Genomic DNA, 26,344 nt, shown 5'->3' with positions numbered 1-26,344 from the left:
AACATGGGGGGTGCATATATCTTTCTGAGTTAGTGTTTTCCTTTCCTTCAGATAAACACCCAGAAGTGGAATTGATAGATCATACAGTAGTTCTGTTTTTTTAATTTTTTGAGGAACCTCCATATTGTTTTTCATAGTGCCTTCACCAATTTACAGTCCCACCAACAGTGCACCAGGATTTCTTTCCTTTTCTCCCCATCCTTACCAGCACTTGTTGTTTGTTTTCATTTTGATGATAGCCATTCTGACAGGTGTGAGGTGGTATCTCATTGTTGTTTTGATTTGCATTTCCCTGGTGATTAGTGATGTCGAGCACCTTTTCATGCACTTGGTCATCATCTGTATGTCTTTAGTAAAGTATCTACTCAGATTCTCTGCCCATTTTTTAGTTGGATTGTTTTTTGCTATTGAGTTGTATGAGTTCTTTATGTAGTTTGGATATTAACCTTTTATCAGATATATGATTCTTCTATTTCTGTGGCTTCAGTTTTTACAGTTAGATCTCTAATCTATTTGGAATGTTTCAAAATGTATGGTATAAGGAAGAGATTCAATCTTATTTTTTGCCATATAGTGATCAAATATCCTACTGCTTTGCCTTCCCTACATAAGTAAATTAAGACATGTATGCGAAGAGAGAGGAGAGAGAGAGAGAGAGAGAGAGATGGAAGAAAAGTTGAGAAAGTGCTTTGCTTACTGATATGGAAAAATCTCCATTCAGATACAATATTAAAAGAAAAATAAATTCAGGAGCACTAAATCTGTACTTTATGCTACCACTTGTATAATCAAGGGGAGATGAGAAATAAATTTGTATTTGCTTGTTAAAATAAAACAAAACAAACCAGATCCATACATATGTGGATATTGGATTTATAGCATAGATGGAACTGTGGAGCAGTTGGGGAAGCACAGTCTTTATAGTGAATGGAGCTGGGTTAGTTGAATATTTATATGAGAAATAATTAATATTGACTCCTACCTCATGCAGAACCTATTCGGATTTTGCCAGTTATTTCAGTAATATCCTGGGAAATGCAAATGCAGTGCAAAGAAAATTCAAGATCGTGTTTGTGTTTAGTGTCATGTCTCTTTAATTTCCTTCAGTGTGAAATCTTTCCTGACTTTGTATTCCATGACATTGACTTTTTTTTAAAGAGCTCAGGCCAATTATTTTGTAGAACCCCTCAGTTTATTTTTGTCCAATATTTCCTTGTGGTTAGATTCAGGTGATAAACTTTTGGCAGAAATATCGCATAAGTAATATTGTGCTCTTTTTCGTGTGTCACATCAGGAGGCACATGCTGTTGATTTGTCTTCTTATTAATGTTAATAACTCTGATCATTTGGCTAAGGTGGTATATGCCAAGTTTTTCCACCATAAAGTTATTATTTCATCCTTTGTAATTACTAATTATCTGGTGGGGGTATACTTTGAGGCTATGAATAAATACCGCTACTTCTCAGAAAAAAAAAATTATATGTGTGTGTGTTTGTAGACAAAATTAGTAAGCTGTGAGTATTTTGTATGTTCTGGCTAAGGAAAATAAATCACTTTTCTTGATAGTAGCTAGTAATTTTCTTTCCTGGCTAGACTTGCATACTCAAGGACAGGGATGGTGTGCAGATGAAGTATTAGAATGCCTAACTCTCTGAGTCTAAGGATACTCAGCAAACAAGAGGTTTCTTAAGTGTAGTATTGGTGAATTAAACGTTTTAAAGACCAGACAGAGGTACTCTGCTTTCCATATTACTGATTGCTGGGTTGTGTTCTTTTATAGCCCTAAGATAAGTAGGATAGTACTAAATGCTGCGAACAGTTATCCAGTGTTTACATCATGCTACACATTTTTGTGCTTTGCATATATAATCTCATTTAATCATCACCATAACTGTATAAACTAGGTACCATTGTTGTCTCAATTTTTACATATGAGGAACATGAGGCTTAGAAAAGTTAATTAACATATTCTTTAGGGGCACACAGCTGTGAAGGAGTAGAGCTGATCTGAATCCAAATCTTTCTGATTCCAGAACCTAAGGAAGCATAGAGTAATAGCGAAAAACTTAGGCTTCGGAATCAGAAAGATTTGGAGAGATTTGAGGAATTTCTGGAAAATCTGGTTGATTTTTTTCCCCTTCTTATTTGCTCTCATTTTTATGGTTCATTAGTTCACTAACTTGTAATATTACAGTTGATTATGTCATCTGTGTTTCATTTCTGTATAAGAGTTTTAAAATGGAAGTATCTTTTTCTGTATTCTCACTTTTAATCCTTTTACAACATAAAATTATATGTCTAATGATATAGGTTTCTCATATACACTTTTGTCTATAATCCTCATGAAAATTATTTCATTTTCTTTAAATTTCACTGTGTTGATAGTCACTTTGGTTTAAAAAAAAATGGGAAAATTAGGCCTATTAAGTCTAACCCACCCATTTCCCCTTATTATCCATGGAATTAATAGTAGTGTACACTTTTTATAATCTGGATTTTAAAGATTACCTAAAAACTTTGAGATAGAGATAATTATGTATTTTAAAATATTAAGCATTTAACAGATACTTGTCACAATGATGATATTAAACCCCACATTAAAAAACTGTGGTTGGGACTTCCCTGGTGACACAGTGGTTAAGAATGCAGGCGACACGGGTTTGAGCCCTGGTCCAGGACAATCCCACATGCCGTGGAGCAACTAAGCCCATGCGCCACAACTACTGAGCCTGCGCTCTAGAGCCCGTGAGCCACAACTACTGAAGCCCACGTGCCTAGAGCCCATGCTCTGCAACAAGAGAAGCCAACGCAGTGAGAAGCCTGCACACTTCAAAATAGCCCCTGCTTGCCGCAACTAGAGAAAGCCCATGTGCAGCAATGAAGATCCAACACACAGCCAAAAATAAATAAATAAATAAGTTTATTTTTAAAAAAACACCAAAACTGTGGTTGACTTCTCTACAGTGGGGTGTATCCATTCATTCATTCATTCATTCAGAATATGTGCTTACTGTGTGCCAGGAAAGATCCATTCCTGTGTCCTGAGATGATTGTTATTATCTTAGTAGCCAACAAGCTCCAGGTTATTGTTTTTATAAATTTTTCCTGATTATGAAATTGTAGTTATTGTACAATGTTTAAAATGTACAAAAATGTTGAGAAAGAAAATGAAACAATCTAAAATCTCATAACCTACCTGCTATATATAGTTTGTTACAATTCAATGAACTCATGAACCATAAAAATGAAACATAATGTCTCATAAAAATGAGAGACATTTCTTTGCAGTCTTTTTCTCTGTGTGTGTGTGTATATATATATACACACACACGCAGAAATGCCATGTGTAAAATAGATAGCTAGTGGAACATGCTGTAAAGCACAGGAAGCTCGGCTCGGTGCTCTGTGACAACCTAGATGGGTGGGATGTGGGGGAGAGGTGGGAGGGAGGTCCAAGAGGGAGGGGATATGGGTGTACATGGAGCTGATTCACTTCACTGTACAGCAGAAACTAACACAGCATTGTAAAGCAGTTACACTCCAGTAGTAAATAAATACATAAATACATACATAAATAAAAATGGAAAAAAAAGCTGTTTGAATCATATTGTATCAGTTTTAGAATCTGCTTTTTAAAAATAACACCAACCAAATTCCCACATCATTAAAAATTCTTTAAACGATACACCTAATTTATTTATTTACTCCCAATTTAATTTACAGACGTACAAAAGCTACCACTTGTGTAATCAGTGGAAAACCATTTCTGTGGGAATTTGAATAATAGGTGAGGAAATGGTGTCCCCTCGATTTTTTTTCTTTTTAAGAACTTTGGTCATGTAAAGAAGAGATGCCAGAGAGACTTAAGAGACAAGAAATACTAGGATTCATGGCATTAATGGAAGGTTACCTTTGGAGAGAAAGACAAGTGTATTAAAGAGATATTTGTAGAGAATAGAGCCATTCAAAGAGCTGTCATCTTCTGCCAGTTATTTAAGCTTCACAGCAGCAGAGATTGGTTTACTCACATATGTGTCCAGTGCCTGGCATACAGTTAAGTAATCACTATATATTTGTTGAGTGATGAAGCCTAATAAAAGATTTGAGCAATTCTTGTTTATCCCAAGTCTAGTCTGAAGTGTAGCTTCAGAATTTAACCAATTCTGGAAGCTTAAGATTAACTTTTTTCTGACATTAAAAATTAAACCTATGACCAAAAATTGAAGCTTCTAAAGGAGTTTTAAAAATTCTTTTAGAGTGAAAAGAGCTGCTTTATAATATATTCTATGTGTTTTATAGTACTATACATTCCTTAGATTTACTATTTTATCTTTTATAGTGTATTTTAAGTTCTGCTTTGGTTATTATTTTTCTTTGAAACTTTGAAACAAAGATTTTATTTGAATTTTAGTCATAAAGTTGAAACAACTTTTAACAAGAGATATTGACCATGGCTTTTCAATGTAACTTATTTGTGAATTGTTTTTTTTATAACATGAATATTCTTTAGTATGAAGTTTGTCATAGCAAGTGTCCTAAGTGCCACCCCATTTGTAGTGAAACTAATTCTCTTAAGCTCCGTTTAATTCTGTTTGATTTCTGTAATCTAAGAGATCAGAAAGTTAATCATAATCAAGTTAATATATCCTAAGACCTAATAAATTTTCTATGTAGTTTTTTCATATTAGGCGGAGTCAAGGAAATATGTGAACCTAAAAGGTTTTATTTTTAGGCCAAAAATATGGCTCTAACTTTTTCTTCTGAGATTTCTCAGTTGCTTATGAAAGTTGATTTCTGTTCCATAGACATATATGTGAAATATAAAATGAATTAGAAGGAAGATACAATACTGTCTAAAGTGATTATGCACTTTTCTTTTAGGCTGGGAAATGAGGAGCAACAGCCTGAGGTTCCAATTCTTTATCATGATGTTACATCCCTTTTGCTTATCCAGATCTTAATGATGCCACAACCCTTACGCAAAGGTATGTCTTTATAATTTAGAATCTTAGATTATATTGTATATATAATGAATATTCTAAAAATTATAGGCATAAGTATAGCATTCAGTCTGATGGAAATGTTCTGAGGTAAATAGCATTGTAATCATATATATCTAAAGAAGATGACAGTGAAATAGATTTTTTCCCTTGTAGGTCTATTTTTAGATTTATAGTCAATAAGGTAAAGACATGGGGAAATCACTCTTTGTTTTTAAAAAATTAAAATGATACAAAATGTGAAAAATAGAGCAAACTGTCAGCCCTAATGCCTCTACCTTATCTCCATGCATACATACATATTTTGATATAGTAGTATCATAGAGTTATTCAAAATGTGATGACCCATTATTTTTAATTAGTGTTAGTATCATACCAGTATGATATTAACAGAATTAATATTATATTAGAAACACTTTAACTATTGTTCCACAGTTGTATGAGTTCTGTGAGTTCTTCGTATATTTTGGTTATTAACCTCTTATTGGATACATTGTTTGCAAATATCTTCTTCCATTCAGTAGGCTACCTTTTTTGTTTTGTTAATTTTTCATGGTAATTTTAGGAAAAGAATAAAGTGTCTGATACTGCCTTCAGATTATGTCCTATTTACTTGTATGATTTTTCACATTAAGGTTTTATTATTTTATATGTACTCTATCTTGTCCTAAAAGAAACTTGGAGCATTTTATGTCACCTTAACTCTAAGGTGACATAGAGTTAAGGTGACAAAAGAAAACTTCCAGAAAACTGGAAAAGAAACTTTTGCAGACATCTCAATCCTCTTTGTCTTCTTGTTTATCACCTGCACTAAGCCTGGTACTTGTAAGCAAGCCAGTAAATAAATGTATGTTGAATAACTGTATCTCTGCAGGAGATTATAGATTCCCTGGATTAGTTTTGCAAAACACAGCACAAATACTGTTGCATAGAGTGCATACTCACTAAATATTTAATTGTCTGATTTTTGAAAATTTCTTGTGTTTTCATGCCTTACCCACTGAAGAAAATCTGGTTTACTTAGATTTTGTTTATATCATTCCAGAGTCAAGCAGTTGTCTCAGCTTGGCATCAGTATCCTTTGAACTATATTCCTGTTTTAGGATATTTATTTTGATGAAAAATCAGAAATATGGATAAAGATTTACATGTGATATCTATTTAAAAAGTTGTTTAATTTCATGAGTTATAATGTTGCAAATTTTTAACAATGTTGAATTGCATGCTAACAACAAAATGATGACTTCATCTTCTGAAATAGTGTGATGAGATAGATGTGGCATCTACCTAGTTCAGTCCTCACAGCAATTTAGAATATGAAGTAAAGAAATAATTTTCATTTGTGATTCTGAGGAGAAATTCACATTTTAAAGAGCCTCAGGCCAACATTTCTACCTTACCAGACTCTTTATCATATGTGATCAGTAGGGGCAAGCTTTTATTATAGGGCCCTTGAAAGTGCCTTGTCTCCCTACACCCTTCCTTTTTCCTACCATGCAGTAGCACTATAAAACTTAAAATCTGTACCATTGTTTAAAGTCTGTGTGCCTTTAAGGCATTTAAAATAAATATTGATCTTCCTTTGTTTACCCTCAGGTAGGTTGATTGTGATTTTTGGTTTTTTTAAAAAACAGATTGAGAGTAGATATCCAATTCCTTTTTCTCCTTTTTAAATTTTGGTAATTACATGTGAAGGGATTTGCTCTCTGTTGTAACCTTGGAAGACAGCAACCTGTTGACTTAGTATACACCTCAAATGAGTGATTCCTTGTTTTTTCCCTAAGTCCCTAAAATGCATTGATTTCACACATGGCAAGTATTCAGTAAATAAATATTACTTAAATGAATGAGTGAATGTGAGAACTTAAGCTTAATCTGTGACTTTAAACTTCCAGTTTAAATATTTTTAAAATGATGATAATCAAGGCAAAGTAACAAAAAAAAGTTAGTAGTTTGCTACAACAAAAAGCTAAAATTATGCTTAAAAAGTCGTCAATTTTTTAATGCATCATTTCTTTTTAATTAAAAATTAATTTATGTAGTTTATAATGAGAAGAAACTAAATGTGAGTGGTATTTCTAGGCCATGTAAATGACTTACTGGTTAAAATCATTTTGTTTTGTGCTTAGTAGACAAATTCTCTAATTTTTAGCATTCTATTAAAACATTTAATCGTCATGAAATACTCTTTTTTTAATTTTGATACCGTCCTTTCTTGGTTTTCCTTGTATCTCTTTTTCTGCTCATTTTCAAGGCTCCTTTTCATTCACCTCTTCCTCTTCCCATTCTTTGAGTTGTTGCTTGGTTCCTGACCCCTTCTCAATTTTACCTTCTTTCCTATAGCATCATCTGTACCTATTCTTTGATGATTCCCACATATTCTAGCTCCAGTCTACAGCTCCGTGGTGAGCTGCAGATTTCTACACATGCCTCAAACTCAACATATATAACATTAATTCATTTTCTTCCCATCCAAACTTGCTCTCTTCCTGTTTTCCATTTTAGTCAATACTACTACTAGTTACTCTTTGTAGAATGAGAGTCTACCATTATTTTCTACCTCCAAAAAGCTCTACCAAATGCTGTAATTTCTGTCATCTAAATACTTCTCTAATTCGACCCATTCTTTCCATCAGGCCATCTAATTTGACATATGCTAGAGTACTTTTGCTATCTGCTAATAGGTGTTCTTGCCTCTAGTCTTGTTTTAGTCCCTTTCTCCTAAGAAGCAGCAGTGAATATTTTAAAATTCAAATCTAATATTATCCCTATCCTGCTTAAAATTACTTCTCATTGCCCAGTCTAGATTCTATAAATCAAATGCTTATAGATATCAAATAAGTAACGTAAATAGTAATATTAATAACAACAGATATTTACTGATTGCCATTGCCAATCACTATTTTAAGCATTTAACTTAATCCCTTTAAAGCAGGTGATATTATCCTCATTTAACAGATGAAAAAGTAGAAACAGAGTGTTTAACTAACTTGCCTAAGATCAGAAGAGTCAATTTAAATCTAGACAATTTGGCTTCATAGCCTAAACTCATTCTTAACAATAATGTCTTTGGTTTGATATAAATGGGAGTTGGGGACTGTGACAAGTTAGAGAATGCATGCTTGGCCGAAGAGGACACACTTACTGTTCAGCTCCAGATACCTGTCGTCATGTAAGAATGTGGACCCAGTATTGTCAGATTTTCCTGTTTTTTAAGAGTAAGTGGAAATCTGGACTTTTACAGGAAATATCCGAGTTTTAAATGTCAGTAACTAAAGACAAAACAGGATAAAGACAAACCAAACATCTCTCCAGGCTGCATTCAGACAGGTAACCCTCAGTTTGCAACCTTTGGTCTTCGGCATAAAGATTACTTTTCTAGCTTCATCTCTTGTAGATTGCTACTTATAAGTCTAGATACATTGGACAATTTACAATTCTTCTAAGTCTTGGGCTCTTTTTGTGACCCTTGTACAAACAGCTTCCTCTGTCTGGAATCCCCCTTTCCTTGCCTCATTCCATCTTTGCCTTCCTTATTATGGCTTATTTCTCTTCATCATTCAAGACTAACTCTCCTCGTTGGGGCAGGAGGCTTGAATTTTTTTCTATTCCCTGCCCTTAGTCTATATTAGTTCCTCCTCCTGTTTGCTCCCATCACACCCTGTACATACATACAGCCATCTGTCTCTCTTACTATCCAGACTCCAAGTCCTTATTGTCTATAACCTGGCATGCGTTAGGTGTTAAGATATTTAGAAATCCATTTAGAACTAGCTTATAAGCACAAAGAAAGAGCACTGATGGACTCACATAACCAAACTGTAGGAATTGGTAGTCTTAGGGATGACCAGAACCATGGCTTCAGATGCTGGCAGGGCTCTTGCCATCTTGGGTCTATCCCTCTCTCTGTGGATCTGCTTCATTCAGCCTTGCCTTAGACAGTCTCTGCCATAGACTAGGAGCATGACCTCTGATATTTCCAGACTCACATCTTTACACCTTCCCTTTGCCTCCAGTTAGAGAAATCCCGGATAGGTACTCTGACTGGCTCAGCTTATATCAAGTTCCCACCCCAACCCATAAACATTGGTAAGAGAAAGCATGTGTGTGTGTATGCATGTGTGCACAGGCACACTACACACTCACACACACACAGAAACACACAAATTTAAAATTAGGCAAGATTTTCCTTAGGGCATGATTTTTAAGGTGTCATCTGACTAATTTAAGAGTTAGCCAGGTTACAAGGAGGGAGTAATTCCACTTGAACAGAGACCCAGTAGAAGGATGCCAAATACTTCTTTTAAAAAGGTGAGTCTTGCTGTAATAAACAGACAGAAAAGATTGCAGGGGACAGGTAATGCTGATGAACCACTTTGCAGAAAAGAGTTAATAAAGAAGGCCTGAGTGCTATCCTTTGAAAGGCCTGCTTCCAAGGTTGGCCCTTGACTGGTATCTGGGAACTTTGATTTTGGGAGAGTTTCCACCATCCCACTGATAAGAATGGCTCTCTGTGCCTAAACTGTACAAACAATGTGGTTTATGCTGAACATACCTGCTTTCTTTCTGGGAATCTAGAACTTTGGTATGTGCTAGGCAGTGGGTACCTATGTGACCTGCTCCCAATAAAAATCTTGGGCAGAATTTCTTCTTTCTTTCCTTCTTTTTTTTTTTTTTAACATCTTTATTGGAGTATAACTGCTTTACAATGGTGTGTTAGTTTCTGCTTTATAACAAAGTGAATCAGTTATACATATACATATATCCCCATATCTCTTCCCTTTTGCGTCTCCCTCCCTCCCACCCTCCCTATCCCACCCCTCTAGGTGATACCAAAGCACCTAACTGATCTCCCTGTGCCATGCGGCTGCTTCCCACTAGCTAGCTATTTTACGTTTGGTAGTGTATATATGTCCATGCCACTCTCTCACTTTGTCCCAGCTTACCCTTCCCCCTCCCCATATCCTCAAGTCCATTCTCTAGTAGGTCTGTGTCTTTATTCCTGTCTTTCCCCTAGGTTCTTCATGACATTTTTTTTTCCTAAATTCCATATATATGCGTTAGCATATGGTATTTGTCTTTCTCTTTCTGACTTACTTCACTCTGTATGACAGACTGTAGGTCCATCCACCTCATGACAAATAGCTCAATTTTATTTCTTTTTATGGCTGAGTAATATTCCATTGTATATATGTGCCACATCTTCTTTATCCATTCATCTAATGATGGACACTTCGGTTGTTTCCATGTCCTGGCTATTGTAAATAGAGCTGCAGTGAACATTTTGGTACATGACCCTTTTTGAATTATGGTTTTCTCAGGGTATATGCCCAGTAGTGGGATTGCTGGGTCATATGGTATTTCTATTTGTAGTTTTTTAAGGAACCTGCATACTGTTCTCCATAGTGGCTGTACCAATTCACATTCCCACCAACAGTGCAAGAGGGTTCCCTTTTCTCCACACCCTCTCCAGCATTTATTGTTTCGAGATTTTTTTTGTTTTTTGTTTTTTGTTTTTTTACCAGTTTCTCTGTTTTGAGATTTTTTCATGATGGCCATTCTGACTGGTGTGAGATGATATCTCATTGTAGTTTTGATTTGCATTTCTCTAATGATTAATGATGTTGAGCATTCTTTCATGTGTTTGTTGGCAGTCTGTATATCTTCTCTGGAGAAATGTCTGTTTAGGTCTTCTGCCCATTTTTGGATTGGGTTGTTTGTTTTTTTGGTATTGAGCTGCATGAGCTGCTTGTAAATATTGGAGATGAATCCTTTGTCAGTTGCTTCATTTGCAAATATTTTCTCCCATTCTGAGGGTTGTCTTTTGGTCTTGTTTATGGTTTCCTTTGCTGTGCAAAAGCTTTGAAGTTTCATTAGGTCCCATTTGTTTATTTTTGTTTTTATTTCCATTTCTTTAGGAGGTGGGTCAAAAAGGATCATGCTGTGATTTATGTCATAGAGTATTCTGCCTATGTTTTCCTCTAAGAGTTTGATAGTTTCTGGCCTTACATTTAGGTCTTTAATCCATTTTGAGCTTATTTTTGTGTATGGTGTTAGGGAGTGATCTAATCTCATACTTTTACATGTACCTGTTTAGTTTTCCCAGCACCACTTATTGAAGAGGCTGTCCTTTCTCCACTGTACATTCCTGCCTCCTTTATCAAAGATAAGGTGACCATATGTGCATTGGTTTATCTCTGGGCTTTCTATCCTGTTCCATTGATCTATATTTCTGTTTTTGTGCCAGTACCATACTGTCTTGATTACTGTAGCTTTGTAGTATAGTCTGAAGTCACGGAGCCTGATTCCTCCAGCTCCGTTTTTCATTCTCAAGATTGCTTTGGCTATTTGGGGTCTTTTGTGTTTCCATACAAATTGTGAAATTTTTTGTTCTAGTTCTGTGAAAAATGCCAGTGGTAGTTTGATAGGGATTGCATTGAATCTGTAGATTGCTTTGGGTAGTAGAGTCATTTTCACAATGTTGATTCTTCCAATCCAAGAACATGGTATATCTCTCCATCTGTTTGTATCATCTTTAATTTCTTTCATCAGTTTCTTATAATTTTCTGCATACAGGTCTATTGTCTCCTTAGGTAGGTTTATTCCTAGATATTTTATTCTTTTTGTTGCAGTGGTAAATGGGAGTGTTTTCTTGATTTCACTTTCAGATTTTTCATCATTAGTGTATAGGAATGCCAGAGATTTCTGTGCATTAATTTTGTATCCTGCTACTTTACCAAATTCATTGATTAGCTCTAGTAGTTTACTGGTAGATTCTTTAGGATTCTCTATGTATAGTATCATGTCATCTGCAAACAGTGACAGCTTTACTTCTTCTTTTCCGAATTGGATTCCTTTTATTTCCTTTTCTTCTCTGATTGCTGTGGCTAAAACTTCCAAAACTATGTTGAATAAGAGTGGTGAGAGTGGGCAACCTTGTCTTGTTCCTGATCTTAGTGGAAATGCTTTCAGTTTTTCACCATTGAGGACGATATTGGCTGTGAGTTTGTCATATATGGCCTTTGTTGTGTTGAGGTAGATTCCCTCTGTGCCTACTTTCTGGAGACTTTTTATCATAAATGGGTGTGGAATTTTGTTGAAAGATTTTCCTGCATCTATTGCGATTATCATATGGTTTTCCTCCTTCAATTTGTTAATATGGTGTATCACATTGATTGATTTGTGTATATTGAAGAATCCTTGCATTCCTAGGATAAACCCCACTTGATCATGGTGTATGATCCTTTTAATGTGCTGTTGGATTCTGTTTGCTAGTATTTTGTTGAGGATTTTTGCATCTATGTTCATCAGTGATATTGGCCTGTAGTTTTCTTTCTTTGTGACATCTTTGTCTGGTTTTGGTATCAGGGTGATGGTGGCCTCATAGAATGAGTTTGGGAGTATTCTTCCCTCTGCTATATTTTGGAAGAGATTGAGAAGGATAATGTTAGCTCTTCTGTAAATGTTTGATAGAATTCGCCTGTGAAGCCATTTGGTCCTGGGCTTTTGTTTTTTGGAAGATTTTTAATCACAGTTTCAATTTCAGTGCTTGTCATTGGTCTGTTCATATTTTCTATTTCTTCCTGATTCAGTCTTAGCAGGTTGTGCATTTCTAAGAATTCATCCATTTCTTCCAGGTTGTCCATTTTATTGGCATAGAGTTGCTTGTAGTAATCTCTCATGATCTTTTGTATTTCTGCAGTGTCAGTTGTTACTTCTCCTTTTTCATTTCTAATTCTATTGATTTGAGTCTTCTCCCTTTTTTACTTGATTAGTCTGGCTAACGGTTTATCAATTTTGTTTATCTTCTCAAAGAACCAGCTTTTAGTTTTATTGATCTTTGCTATCATTTCCTTCATTTCTTTTTCATTTATTTCTGATCTGATCTTTATGATTTCTTTCCTTCTGCTAACTTTGGATTTCTTTTGTTCTTCTTTCTCTAATTGCTTTAGGTGTAAGGTTAGGTTGTTTATTTGAGATGTTTCCTGTTTCTTAAGGTAAGATTGTATTGCTATAAACTTCCCTCTTAGAACTGCTTTTGCTGCATCCCATAGGTTTTGGGTCGTCATGTCTCCATTGCCATTTGTTTCTAGGTATTTTTTGATTTCCTCTTTGATTTCTTCAGTGATCACTTCATTATTATTTTTTTATTTTTTATTTTTTATGGTACGCGGGCCTCTCATTGTTGTGGCCTCTCATGTTGCGGAGCATAGGCTCCAGACGCGCAGGCTCAACCACCGTGGCTCACGGACTCAGCCACTCCGTGGCATGTGGGATCTTCCCGGACCGTGGCTCGAACCCGTGTCCCCTGCCTTGGCAGGCGGACTCTCAACCACTCCGCCACCAGGGAAGCCCCACTTCGTTATTAAGTAGTGTATTGTTTAGCCTCCATGTGTTTGTATTTTTTACAGATCTTTTCCTGTAATTGATATCTAGTCTCATAGTGTTGTGGTCGGAAAAGTTACTTGATACAATTTCAGTTTTCTTAAATTTACCAAGGCTTGATTTGTGACCCAAGATGTGATCTATCCTGGAGAATGTTCCATGAGCACTTTAGAAAAATTTGTATTCTGTTGTTTTTGAATGGAATGTCCTATAAATATCAATTAAGTGCATCTTGTGTAATGTATCATTTAAAGCTTGTGTTTCCTTATTTATTTTCATTTTGGATGATCTGTCCATTGGTGAATGTCGGGTGTTAAAGTCCCCTACTATGAATGTGTTAGTGTCGATTTCCCCTTTTATGGCTGTTAGTATTTGCCTTATGTATTGAGGTGCTCCTATGTTGGGTGCATAAATATATACAGTTGTTATATCTTCTTCTTGGATTGATCCCCTGATCATTATGTAGTGTCCTTCTTTGTCTCTTCTAATAGTTTTTATTTTAAAGTCAATTTTGTCTGATATGAGAATTGCTACTCCAACTTTCTTTTGGTTTCCATTTGCATGGAATATCTTTTTCCATCCCCTCACTTTCAGTCTGTATGTGTCTCTAGGTCTGAAGTGGGTCTCTTGTAGACAGCATATATATGGGTCTTGTTTTTGTATCCATTCAGCCAGTCTGTGTCTTTTGGTGGGAGCATTTAATCCATTTACATTTAAGGTAATTATCGATATGTATGTTCCTATTCCCATTTTCTTAATTGTTTTGGGTTTGTTATTATAGGTCTTTTCCTTCTCTTGTGTTTCTTGCCTAGAGAAGATCCTTTAGCATTTGTTGTAAAGCTGGTTTGGTGGTGCTGAACTCTCTCAGCTTTTGCTTGTCTGTAAAGGTTTTAATTTCTCCATCAAATCTGAATGAGATCCTTGCTGGGCAGAGTAATCTTGGTTGTAGGTTTTTCCCTTTCACCACTTTAAATATGTCCTGCCAGTCCCTTCTGGTTTGCAGAGTTTCTGCTGAAAGATCAGCTGTTAACCTTATGGGGATTCCCTTGTGTGTTATTTGTTTTTCCCTTGCTGCTTTTAATATGTTTTCTTTGTATTTAATTTTTGACAGTTTGATTAGTATGTGTCTTGGCGTGTTTCTCCTTGGATTTATCCTGTATGGGGCTCTCTGTGCTTCCTGGACTTGATTAAGTATTTCCTTTCCCATATTAAGGAAGTTTTCAACTACAATCTCTTCAAATATTTTCTCCATCCCTTTCTTTTTCTCTTCTTCTTCTGGAACCCCTATAATTCCAATGTTGGTGCGTTTAATGTTGTCCCATAGGTCTCTGAGACTGTCCTCAATTCTTTTTATTCTTTTTTCTTTATTCTGCTCTGCAGTAGTTATTTCCACTATTTTATCTTCCAGGTCACTTATCCGTTCTTCTGCCTCAGTTATTCTGCTATTGATCCCTTCTAGAGTATTTTTAATTTCATTTATTGTGTTGTTCATTGTTGCTTGTTTCATCTTTAGTTCTTCTAGGTCCTTGTTAAATGTTTCTTGCATTTTCTCTATTCTATTTCCAAGATTTTGGATATCTTTACTATCATTATTCTGAATTCTTTTTCATGTAGACTGCCTATTTCCTCTTCATTTGTTAGGTCTGGTGGGTTTTTATCTTGCTCCTTCATCTGCTGTGTGTTTTTGTGTCTTCTCATTTTGCTTATCTTACTGTGTTTGGGGTCTCCTTTTTGCAGGCTGCAGGTTCGTAGTTCCCGTTGTTTTTGGTGTCTGTCCCCAGTGGCTAAAGTTGGTTTAGTGGGTTGTGTAGGCTTCCTGGTGGAGGGGACTAGTACGTGTGTTCTGGTGGATGAGGCTGGATCTTGTCTTTCTGGTGGGCAGGTCCACGTCTGGTGGTGTGTTTTGGGGTGTCTGTGGACTTATTATGATTTCAGGCAGCCTCTCTGCTAATGGGTGGGGTTGTGTTCCTGTCTTGCTAGTTGTTTGGCATAGGGTGTCCAGCACTGTAGCTTGCTGGTCGTTGAGTGAAGCTGGGTGTTGGTGTTGAGATGGAGATCTCTGGGAGATTTTCGCCACTTGATATTACGTGGAACTGGGAGGTCTCTTGTGGACCAGTGTCCTGAAGTTGGCTCTCCCACCTCAGAGGCACAGCACTGACTCCTGGCTGCAGCACCAAGAGCCTTTCATCCACACGGCTCAGAATAAAAGGGAGAAAAAGTAGAAAGGAAGGAAGGAAGGAAGGAAGGAAGGAGAAAATAATGTATGGTAAAATAAAATAAAGTTATTAAAATAAAAAAATAATTATTAAGAAAAAAATTTAAAAAACAAAAAACGGACGGATAGAACCCTAGGACAAATGGTGAAAACAAAGCTATACAGACAAAATCTCACACAGAAGCATACACATACACACTCACAACAAGAGGAAAAGGGGAAAAAATAATAAATCTTGCTCTCAAAGTCCACCTCTTCAATTTGGGATGATTCGTTGTCTATTCAGGTATTCCACAGAGGCAGGGTACATCAAGTTGATTGTGGAGATTTAATCCGCTGCTCCTGAGGCTGCTGGGAGAGATTTCCCTTTCTCTTCTTTGTTCTCACAGCCCCCAGGGGCTCAGCTTTGGATTTGGCCCCGCCTCTGCATGTAGGTCACCGGAGGGCGTCTGTTCTTCGCTCAGACAGAACGGGGTTAAAGGATCCCCTGATTTGGGGGCTCTGTCTCACTCAGGCCGGGGGGAGGTAGGGTACGGATGCAGGGCGAGCCTGCGGCGGCAGAGGCCGGCATGACCCTGAGGCGCGCCATGCGTTCTCCCGGGGGAGTTGTCCCTGGATCCTGGGACCCTGGCAGTGTCGGGCTGCACAGGCTCCCCGTAAGGGAGTTGTGGAGAGTGACCTGTGCTCACACACAGGCTTCTTGGTGGTGGCAGCAGCAGCCTTAGCCTCATGCCCATCTCTGGGGTCCGCGGTGTTAGCCGCGCCTCGGTGTTAGCCTCGCGCCCGTCTCTGGAGCTCCTTTAAGCAGCACTCTTAATCCCCTCTCCTCGCGCACCAGGAAACTAAGAGGGAAGAAAAAGTCTCTTGCCTTTTTGGCAGGTCCAGACTTTTTCCCGGACTCCCTCCCGGCTAGCCGTGGTGCACTAACCTCTTCTGGCTGTGTTCACGCCGCCAGTCCTCTCCCTGCGCTCCGACGGAAGCCAGAGCCTCAGCTCCCAGCCTCGCCCGCCCCGGCGGGTGAGCAGACAAGCCTCTCGGGCTGGTGAGTGCTGGTCGGCACCGATTCTCTGTGCGGGAATCTCTCCGCTTTGCCCTCTGCACCCCTGTTGCTATGCTCTCCTCCGCTGCTCTGAAGCTCCCCCGCTCCGCCACCCGCAGTCTCCGTTGGGCAGAGTTTCTTAACGAGCTTCCCTGGTATATATTTAACATGTACTGTCACAACACATTGCTGGGGGAATTAAGCACATCCTGTGTGACTCTGCAGGGAGAGGACTCTTGAAAGTTTCCTCTGGACTTAACCCAATATGCCTGTTCCTTTTGCTCTTTTACTTTGTTTTTTTGTTTTTTTTTGCTGTAATAAATCATAGGACTATATGCTGAGTCTTGTGAGTCTTCCTAGTGAATCATCAAATCCGGAAGTGGTCTTGGGAACCCCCCAACACAACTGTTTAGGCTGGAATTTATAGGTCTAGGCAAGAAACGATGGAAGCATGGTCCGGGGTGTTGGAACTGACTTGAATGATATTTTAAAAACATTGATAGGATTTGGTGATTGTTTTAATGTAGGGAGAAAGAGACAGGAAAGTATCAAGGATGTCTACAAGTTTCTGAATTTAGCAACTGATTAAGTGGTGGCAACTATTTACTAGGGGAGTAGCGTGATATAATAGAAGGGATAACTGAACTGTGTGGATTCAAGTTCAGACGTGGGTGCTTATTAGCTTTGTTGTCACAGGCACATCTTTTGAAACTCAATTGTCCAACTGAGACTGTTAACGAGGATTGAAAGGAGACATTTGAAGAAATTTTCTAAGTTATTAGCTGTATATAAACGTTAATTATGATGACTAAGCTACCATTTATTAAGTACCTAATATGTGCAAGGCATTTTACGTATTGTTACTACTGTTTTGCACTGTTATAGTTTTCATTGAGTTTTAAAATTCAATTAGAGTACTTAAAATATTGGGATTTTTTTTTTTTACTTTAGAAGTTCTATATTGTATTGTATTATTTTTTATAAGATATATATCAAATTAGAAGCAGATAAAGTGTTGGTTTTAAACACTCAGACTCCCAGACATTGTTATTAAGCACATGATGCCCAGTAAGGGGATTTGCCAAGGGTACACAGTTATTCTGAGGTTGAAACAGAGCACACTTTTCATTCTGCTAAAAGCCTCTTATTGGCATATTGTGTAGATGAATAAAGGGAATTTGATTTCATAATTTCAGATCTGTTGGGCAGAAAATATAATATCACATTGTTATTTTATTACTTAAGTGTTGAACAAAAACCAGTTACACATGCAAGGAAAGTCATGTATTTGTGAAATTATCTTGAGTACAAAATTTCTAGATTCCAAAGAAATAATGATCTTCTCTTTCTCTTGTAGACCATTTCACCTGCATCGTGAAGGTGCTTTTTACCCTATTGTACACGCAAGGTCTTGTGGCACTTTCAGTTAAATGTAATGAGGACGATAGGTCAGCCTGGAAACACACGGGAGCTCTCAAAAAGGTTAGTGTCTTGTCTGAATTTGTTATTTAGTAGTTAGGTGAATTTATTTAAGTTGGTGATATGAATGAATGAGATTAGACGTTTGAAAGGCAAAACGAGTTATTTTTAATAATTTTAAAAATAGATATATTTATTTTTGGTTGCGTTGGGTCTTCGTTTTGGCGAGCGGGGGCTACTCTTCATTGCGGTGTGTGGGCTTCTCAATGTAGTGGCTTCTCATTGTGGAGCACAGGCTCTAGGTGCACAGGCTTCAGTAGTTGTGGCTCGTGGGCTCAGTAGTTGTGGCTCTCGGGCTCTAGAGCGTGGGCTCAGTAGTTGTGGTGCACGGGCTTAGTTGCTCTGCGGCATGTGGGATCTTCCCGGACCAGGGCTCGAACCTGTGTCCCCTGCATTGGCAGACGGATTCGTAGCCACTGCACCACCAGGGAAGTCCACAAAATGAGTTATTAACAGTATTTTAATTGGAAATGGAGCACCTTCAGGCTATAAAAGTTAAAAATGTTTTCCTTGCACAATGAGGTCTTCTGTATCTATCTCTAAATGTTGACCTTTTCCCCTTTGTATCTGGACAGTTTTGTTTTTGCTGCAAGCCTTCAACTTAAAGAAGTTATAAAAATTGTATCAACACAATTAGCAAGTAATAAAATGTATGTAGGCTTACCTGTTTTACTTATCTGTCATCTTTTCCTTGCCTCATCCCCAATCACAATCCAAGATTGCTTTTGACTCACCACTTCTAGATTTAAAAATCCTGGCCTTTTCTTAGTTATACCTCTTTAAAAACTACTTTTTTCCCATGTTTAAAAATATATAGATATATAAGTTCTTAGTAAATTTAAAGGCATTCTCTTTCAGTTAAAATTACATGAACAATTTAGAAAAATTCTGCAAGTTTAGTTAAATGTAAGTATTTTCAGTGGCTTGAAAACAAATGGGACACTATGGAACCAAGGTATCCTATGTATACCAAAGTATACTTTGGAGCCAACTGTACACTGTGGAACCAACTGAGTGAATAGTTTGGCGTAGAGATAGGTGAAATAAGAAGATTACTTCCCTGTTTATTTGGGGAAGTTGGTAGGAAAAAATAATAAGTATAGTGTAAATTGAACCTTTTCTTTGGTTTATAGACTCTTAAAGAAGTTTTAAACCTCATTGAAAAGTTTCTGTTAAAATCATATCTACTTGTATTAAAGGAGAGAAAACCAATTATAGATATTGATACATGAAATGTATTCAATATAACCTTCACTTTTTTCACTAGTTTAGTCCCAAATCATGATTATGTGTACAGAAATTTAATGTAGTATCATTATGAAGTTTGTTATATCTTAATTTAGGGATACTGGTTGTTGGCCATTGAACCTGAGTACTAGGCCAAGTTCCTGCCACTAAATAAAGATATTACTTTTTTGTTCAAGACATAAAAACTCTCTGAACCTCAGCCTTGTCATAGGTAAATGAGAAATTAAGAACATATGATTTATAAGGCCCCTCTATTTCTAAAATTCTGTTATTTGAAATAACAAAATGAATTTCTGTCTTTTCCTTCAGTGATTTTTTTCCTCCTTGTTTCTAGTTGTTTTGTGGATAATTTTGCCTTCTGCAATTATCTTTCTTTTTTCTAAATATTCTTTTAGTCTCTCTGAGTGCACTCTAATCTGATATTGGGATTGTTTGTATTCAAATCAGGTGTAACAGGTTTCTATGCTGTGTCATTGTTTAAATGTTTCTTTAGTAAGTTGTCTAACCATGAAAAAGTACACATGTAAAACATTTTCTGATATAGTTTGGGTCTGAATCTATTCATCTGACTGTTCACTAAAATGACACCTACTGACGGAAAATTAGACAATTGTAAATCTATGATGGAAGGAACATGAAGTAATTTAGGTAACTTCTGTCAGTTTTCTTTCTCAATTTAATCATTGTTAGCTATTTTTAAAAATAATAAAACATTTAATATAAGGCAGATTCTTATCAGAACATAAATTAGAAATTTATAGCCATATAAATTGCTTCAGTGAATGAAAACAAAAAATTATGATATTCTGCAGGTTGGTTTGCCACATTATTAGCTTTTTCTACCATAAATCTAAACATCTAGGTATATAGGATTGTAAATAATAATATTTATGGGGGCTTCCCTGGTGGTGCAGTGGTTGAGAGTCTGCCTGCCGATGCAGGGGACACGGGTTCGTGCCCCGGTCCGGGAAGATCCCACATGCCGCGGAGCGGCTGGACCCGTGAGCCATGGCCGCTGAGCCTGCGTGTCCGGAGCCTGTGCTCCGCAACGGGAGAGGCCACAAAAGTGAGAGGCCCGTGGACCGCAAATAAATAAATAAGTAATAAATAATAATATTTATGAATAATGAACTATCACTGTAATTTCTGTAATTATTCTGTATCATTCATTCCTCCTTTAAAAACGTTCCTTCTTCCTTTAGTTCTTCCTTCCTTTAGTTCTTCCCTCCTCTCACTCCCTTCCTTGTTTTCTTTCTTCATTGAGTCTCATTCATTTCATCCTTATAATTCCTTATCCTCAGGTATGATAATTCCAATGAAAACAGATCTAATCTGGTAAAATAAAATACATAGGTACTGTGTTATTTTCAAAGGGATTTTAGAGTTAATTTGATAATGAGGTTTAGTTGTTTGGAAAAATCATCATTATAGTTAGTATAAATTGTGATCTTTCAGTGAGTGGAATTTCTGTTAAGAGTTTTTATACCAGGATTTCTTAATCTGGGGTCCTTTCCCTTTGTTTTGTTTTGGGGAGTAGGACCATAGGATCCAGCATATACTCAAAGGGCCTGTCACCCCAAAAAGTTTAAGAAGCACTATAATTTTTTCTTTTTTTAAATAAATTTATTTATTTATTTTTGGCTCTGTTGGGTCTTCATTGCTACACGCAGGCTTTCTCTAGTTGCGGTGAGTGGGGACTACTCTTCATTGCAGTGCACGGGCTTCTCACTGTGGTGGCTTCTCTTGCTGCGGAGCACAGGCTCTAGGTGCGCGGGCTTCAGTAGTTGTGGCACACGGGCTCAGTAGCTGTGGCTTGTGGGCTCTAGAGCGTAGGCTCAGTAGTTGTGGCACATGGGCTTAGCTGCTCCGCGGCATGTGGGATCTTCCCGGACCAGGGCTCGAACCCATGTCCCCTGCATCAGCAGGTGGATTCTTAACCACTGTGCTACCAGAGAAGTCCCTAGAAGCACTATAGTTTAGACAAAGCATCTACCCAAAACAGCATCTGTTGCATCTCTCAACTCTTAATTCTTTTCTTTATTTAACTCACATACTTCTGCCACTTCTCCCACAGGATTCTTCTGATCATGATCCTGGGTCTTTCATCCATGAAATTTCACCCAGAAATCCTCTTCTTAAGCTTTATTTATTTAAAAAAAAAGAAAAGCTTTACTTCTTAAAGCTTATCTTCTTAGCTTTACCAAGGAGCCTACTCTTTGCTGTATTTAAATATTGCTTATATAAAATATAGTTTTCTAAGACTTCTTATGTATGAAATAAAATTATTTTCTTATCTAATACTCTTCTAATGGGAAGAGTTCTCAATACAAAACAGTGACTACTACATTATATTTGACTTTCTGATCTGATATAGTACCTCCTTTAAGTAAAAAAAAATACTTAAAATGTATCTGATAATAATAATTTAAAAAATAATTATTGCTCAATAACTTGCTTGGGTGATCTGAGTATCATTTGTTTCTTATTGGAGGATATTTTCCCCATAATTTGGAAAGTATTATACTTGAAATACTTTTCTGTTGTTATGCTCTATAAATCTTTTACTCAAAAGAGTATATTGAATTAGGCTTTTAGGCTGTCCTGTATATTTTCACAACTTTAAATATGTCACATTGATTAATAAGCAGCAAAATTGTGGTAATATTTTCTTTTGAATTGCCTATTCAAGAACTACTCTGATTAAATCAATTCTAAAAACATAACATGTTGCTGTTTTGATATTCAGTGGGATATTGATTCTTGTAAATTATATGTAACCTGCAGGTCATCATATTTGGCAAGTGATCATCCTGTTGATTAATTAGGCAGGGGTGGCGTGGGTCACATGATACAAGGATAGCAGTTGCTGAGTCAGGGACTTTTTATAGTTTATTCAGGACATGATAACACTACATGGCTGCATGATATGGCAGAAAGCAGAGGAGTAATTTAAAAATAATGCAAAGAATTGATTATTAAAAGAGAGACATCCAGGCAAGTTCCAAGGTCAAAAACTCCATTACCAAAATAAATTACATCAATTAACCACCAGGTATTATTGCTCAGAGTTTTGTTATGCAAAGGGAGACATAGAAGATATAAAGCATAGTTCCTGACATTTTGGAATTTACAGTCTAGTTGAAGAGAGCACAATAACATGTGAGAAAGAAAGACACTATCATCAAACAACAAATTCTGTGGTCCTGACTATTAGGGCCTTAAAAATTCAGGATAAACTTATATCCCATAGTGTTTACTCAGTTCTTATATTTTACTATTTAAAAAATATAGTTAGGGACTTCCCTGGTGGTGCAGTGGTTAAGAATCCTCCTGCCAGTGCAGGGGAAACGGGTTTGAGCCCTGGTCTGGGGAGATCCCACATGCCGCGGAGCAACTAAGCCCGTGCGCCACAACTACTGAGCCTGTGCCCTAGAGCCCGCGAGCCACAACTACTGAGCCCGCGAGCCACAACTACTGAAGCCCGCGCACCTAGAGCCCATGCTCCGCAACAAGAGAAGCCACCGTGATGAGAAGCCCGCACACCGCAACGAAGAGTAGCCCCCACTTGCTGCAACTAGAGAAAGCCCGCACGCAGCAACGAAGACCCAGCGCAGCCATAAATAAATAAATAAACAAACGAATGAATAAATAAATAATAAAAGATAATATAAAAAATTTAAAAATTAAAAATAATGAATAAACATCACAACAAACTTATTACTTTAAGATTATACTTTCCTGTAATTTGCAACAACTTTTAATATCTCAGTGAATATAAAAAGTGTATATCTTTATGTGCAAAAACCTTATTGAAATAAATTTAAATTTATAAATAGCCATTTTTTTCCTTTCTTATAAAAAGTATAGTCATTAAGCTTAATTTGTAGATTGTTATTTAATGTTTTCTGTAATAAACATATGGTCCTATTTATTTATTTATTTTTATTTTTTGCGGTATGCGGGCCTCTCACTGTTGTGACCTCTCCCGTTGCGGAGCACAGGCTCCAGACGCGCAGGCTCAGTGGCCATGGCTCACGGGCCTAGCCACTCCGTGGCATGTGGGATCTTCCCGGACCAGGGCACGAACCCGTGTCCCCTGCATTGGCAGGCGGACTCTCAACCACTGCACCACCAGGGAAGCCTGGTCCTATTTATTTTTACATTAAGGTGTTTTAACAAATTCTATTCAAGGAATTTGAGTAAAACTATAAAAGAAAAAAATTTGGGGTCCATGTTATGTTCATGCATGTATGATTTTATCACTGTAACGAGCATATATATACTTCTATTAGTTTTTTGCACACCACCCTATAAACACTTTTTTCTGTAGCTCAAATTTGTCATATTTACTGCCTATAAAATATTCTGGTATTGCATAATTTAGGTAACTGCTTCACCTTTTTTAAAAAAATAAATCTATTTATGTATTTATTTTTGGCTGCGTTGGGTCTTCGTTGCTGTGCGTGGGCTCTCTCTAGTTGCGGTGAGCGGGGCCTACTCTTTGTTGCGGTGAGCGGGCTTCTCATCGCAGTGGCTCCTCTTTTTGCGGAGCACGGCCTCTAGGCTCGTGGGCTTCAGTAGTTGTGGCTTGTGGGCTCTAGAGCACAGACTCAGTAGTTGTGGTGCATGAGCTTAGTTGCTCCACAGCATGTGGGATCTTCCCAGACCAGGGCTTAAGCCCATGTCCACTGCATTGGCAGGTGGATTCTTAACCAGACAAGTGCAATAATTGCTTCACTTCTGTTGGTCATTTCTAATTTTTCACTATTATAATGCTTCAGTGAATGTCATGGGCATAAAGTTCTTCTTTTCTCTTTAGATTATTTCCTTAGGAAGAATTTCCAGGAGTGAGAATTACTGGGACAAAAGATATGATATAGATATGTTCATTTACACATATATTATGTAACTTATATGCTGTCTTTTAAAGAAGTATTGGAATAGCTTTCATCACCTATCCAAATTCATTGTGAATCCAGAGGTGTACTGTTGTACACAGATTTTGAGAAAGTGAAGTTACATGCTTGAAAAGTAATGAAATCATGATTATACTTTACTCATTAAAAGGTATTCTTTCCGATGTAAATGGTTTTGTAATTTTCAGTGACTAATGGAATTAATTTTTAATTTTTTCCAGAATACATGTGATGCAGAGAAGTCTTATGAAGTCTTATTGAGCTTTGTGATAAGGGAACTATCTAAAGGAAAGTTATACCATGAAGAAGGAACGCAGGAGTGTGCAACGGTATGTTCTCTATGACCAGATGTAGTGGTTATTTAAAAATTTAGATTTTCTTGCCATTATGAATATTACTGTTTGTTATGTCTTTTATAGAACGAATTGTTCTGATTTTCTTTTTTAACTTTAGATTAGCCCTATTGCTTGGTCTCCTGAATCCACGGAAAAATACTTACAGGACTTCTGCTTACATTTCCTCAGAATCACCAGCCTTCTTCAGCACCACCTTTTTGGGGAAGATTTACCTAGCTGCCAGGTATAATTTGTGGTAGAGAGTAGGGAGCCTTTTTTTTTTTTTTAAACAATTATCTAATTTTTAAAAATATACTGACATATAATACTTATATCTATTATATATCCAGAACTGTCATACAAGTATATGTTAGTCTAACTCAAAGGAATTAATATTTAGAATATTTACTATTATTGTTACTTTTGTGTTTGTTGACATCTACCCATTTTTATGGTAATATTACTAATATTTGACATTAGAGGAGTTTCGGATTAGATCTGTGGTAATAAACACCCAGTACTTGAACAGAAGATAGTATTCATATTAATATATTTATCACTAATCGTCATTGGCATTTAATATCCTTTTTAAAGGGTGTCATGTTATGTTGGCCAGCAAACTGGTTGTTGCATTTAGAATTGCAAAATATTCAATTTGTAGCCAATTAAAACTTGGATGAATGAATTATCACTGGTTTAATCTATTTTGTAAAACTGTGGGTCAGTGTGAGTAGGCAAGAAAGTGACAGAGTTGGAAACCAGAAGGTAAGTAAACCAAACTGTGTTTATAGGATTATGTCCCTGACATTATGTGCCATTCATTTCCAGGGAATTTGATGTGAGAGTTAAGTCACTTATATTTATGGTCTTTGAAGCCTGCATGCGGTATATCAGAATTAAGCTGTTGATGGTTCCTTCTCTCTTAAATAATTGACCATTGCATTAAATAGTTTGGATTGCTTGGTTTTTATCAAGTGATTCAAGATAAACTCTGCACATTTGTCCCCAAAACATTCTATTTAGAATTCTAAGATATTGAACAAATTAAAAATATTCATCCATTAGATAGTTTCTTTCATAGTTATTTATTTTTAAATTTGAACTTAAAAGCATGTTTCCTTCTGGCATGTGAAGCATAGAGAAGGTTAATCAAACAAAATTTACTACTTCCTTCATCAGCTTTGCTTTCTTCACATTTAAAAACCAAAGGCTGTGGTTCTTTGTGTTCTTGTTACCTTTGTGTTCTTGTATTCTTGGTTTATTTTGTCATTTGTTTTTATTGGAGGGTATTTTTCTCCCATAAACTGAGAAGTACCTGGAAGCAGAAGCTCTAGTATTGAGCACTGAAAATTAGTCCAAGGCTTGGGTGTACAGCGATGCCTATAGTAGAGCACTGGGAATATACTTAGACCAAGGAAGAAATTTATCTATTAGGAGGCATGAAAAGGAATGGTGTGACGTAGTGTCAGAAAGACAGGTTAAGGGGAAATTGTGGTGGATCTTGAATTTCACATGAAAGGAATTTGGACCACTGAAAGGTTTTTGGACAAAAATGTGACATGATTCAAATTTTATTTCAGCATGAAACCTCATTCCAATATAAGACATTTTGTGAGCTGTGAGGATTGGAGGGACTAGGAACAGGAAAGCCAGTTGGGAAAGGAAATATTAGAAATAGAAGAGGATAGGAAGCAATTAAAGATTTCGGAGATGAAATAGTAAGGAT

The 26,344-nt window shown here is 36.8% G+C and overlaps 1 protein-coding gene across 8 annotated transcripts in view; it reads left to right on the top strand.

Moving 5' to 3' along the window:
* UBR3 (ubiquitin protein ligase E3 component n-recognin 3) overlaps positions 1-26,344 on the top strand; it is a 227,135-nt gene that overhangs the window by 179,931 nt on the left and 20,860 nt on the right. For 7 of the 8 annotated variants that reach the window (XM_027128679.1, XM_027128641.1, XM_027128646.1 and 4 more), the window contains 4 exons: positions 4,883-4,986; positions 17,998-18,122; positions 24,505-24,612; positions 24,737-24,862. In XM_027128679.1, coding sequence (XP_026984480.1) covers positions 4,883-4,986; positions 17,998-18,122; positions 24,505-24,612; positions 24,737-24,862 — 463 coding nt within the window. Of the gene's footprint in view, positions 1-4,882; positions 4,987-6,046; positions 6,157-17,997; positions 18,123-24,504; positions 24,613-24,736; positions 24,863-26,344 lie in introns of those variants that run through there. The other variant, XM_027128670.1, reaches the window with a different exon arrangement.

This window comes from Aethalodelphis obliquidens, unplaced genomic scaffold (assembly GCF_003676395.1).
Source record: "Aethalodelphis obliquidens isolate GAN/ISIS:26980383/991018 unplaced genomic scaffold, ASM367639v1 scaffold2, whole genome shotgun sequence".
In the NCBI taxonomy this organism is placed as follows: Eukaryota; Metazoa; Chordata; class Mammalia; order Artiodactyla; family Delphinidae; genus Aethalodelphis; species Aethalodelphis obliquidens.
This window is presented reverse-complemented; position numbering and strand designations above follow the sequence as displayed.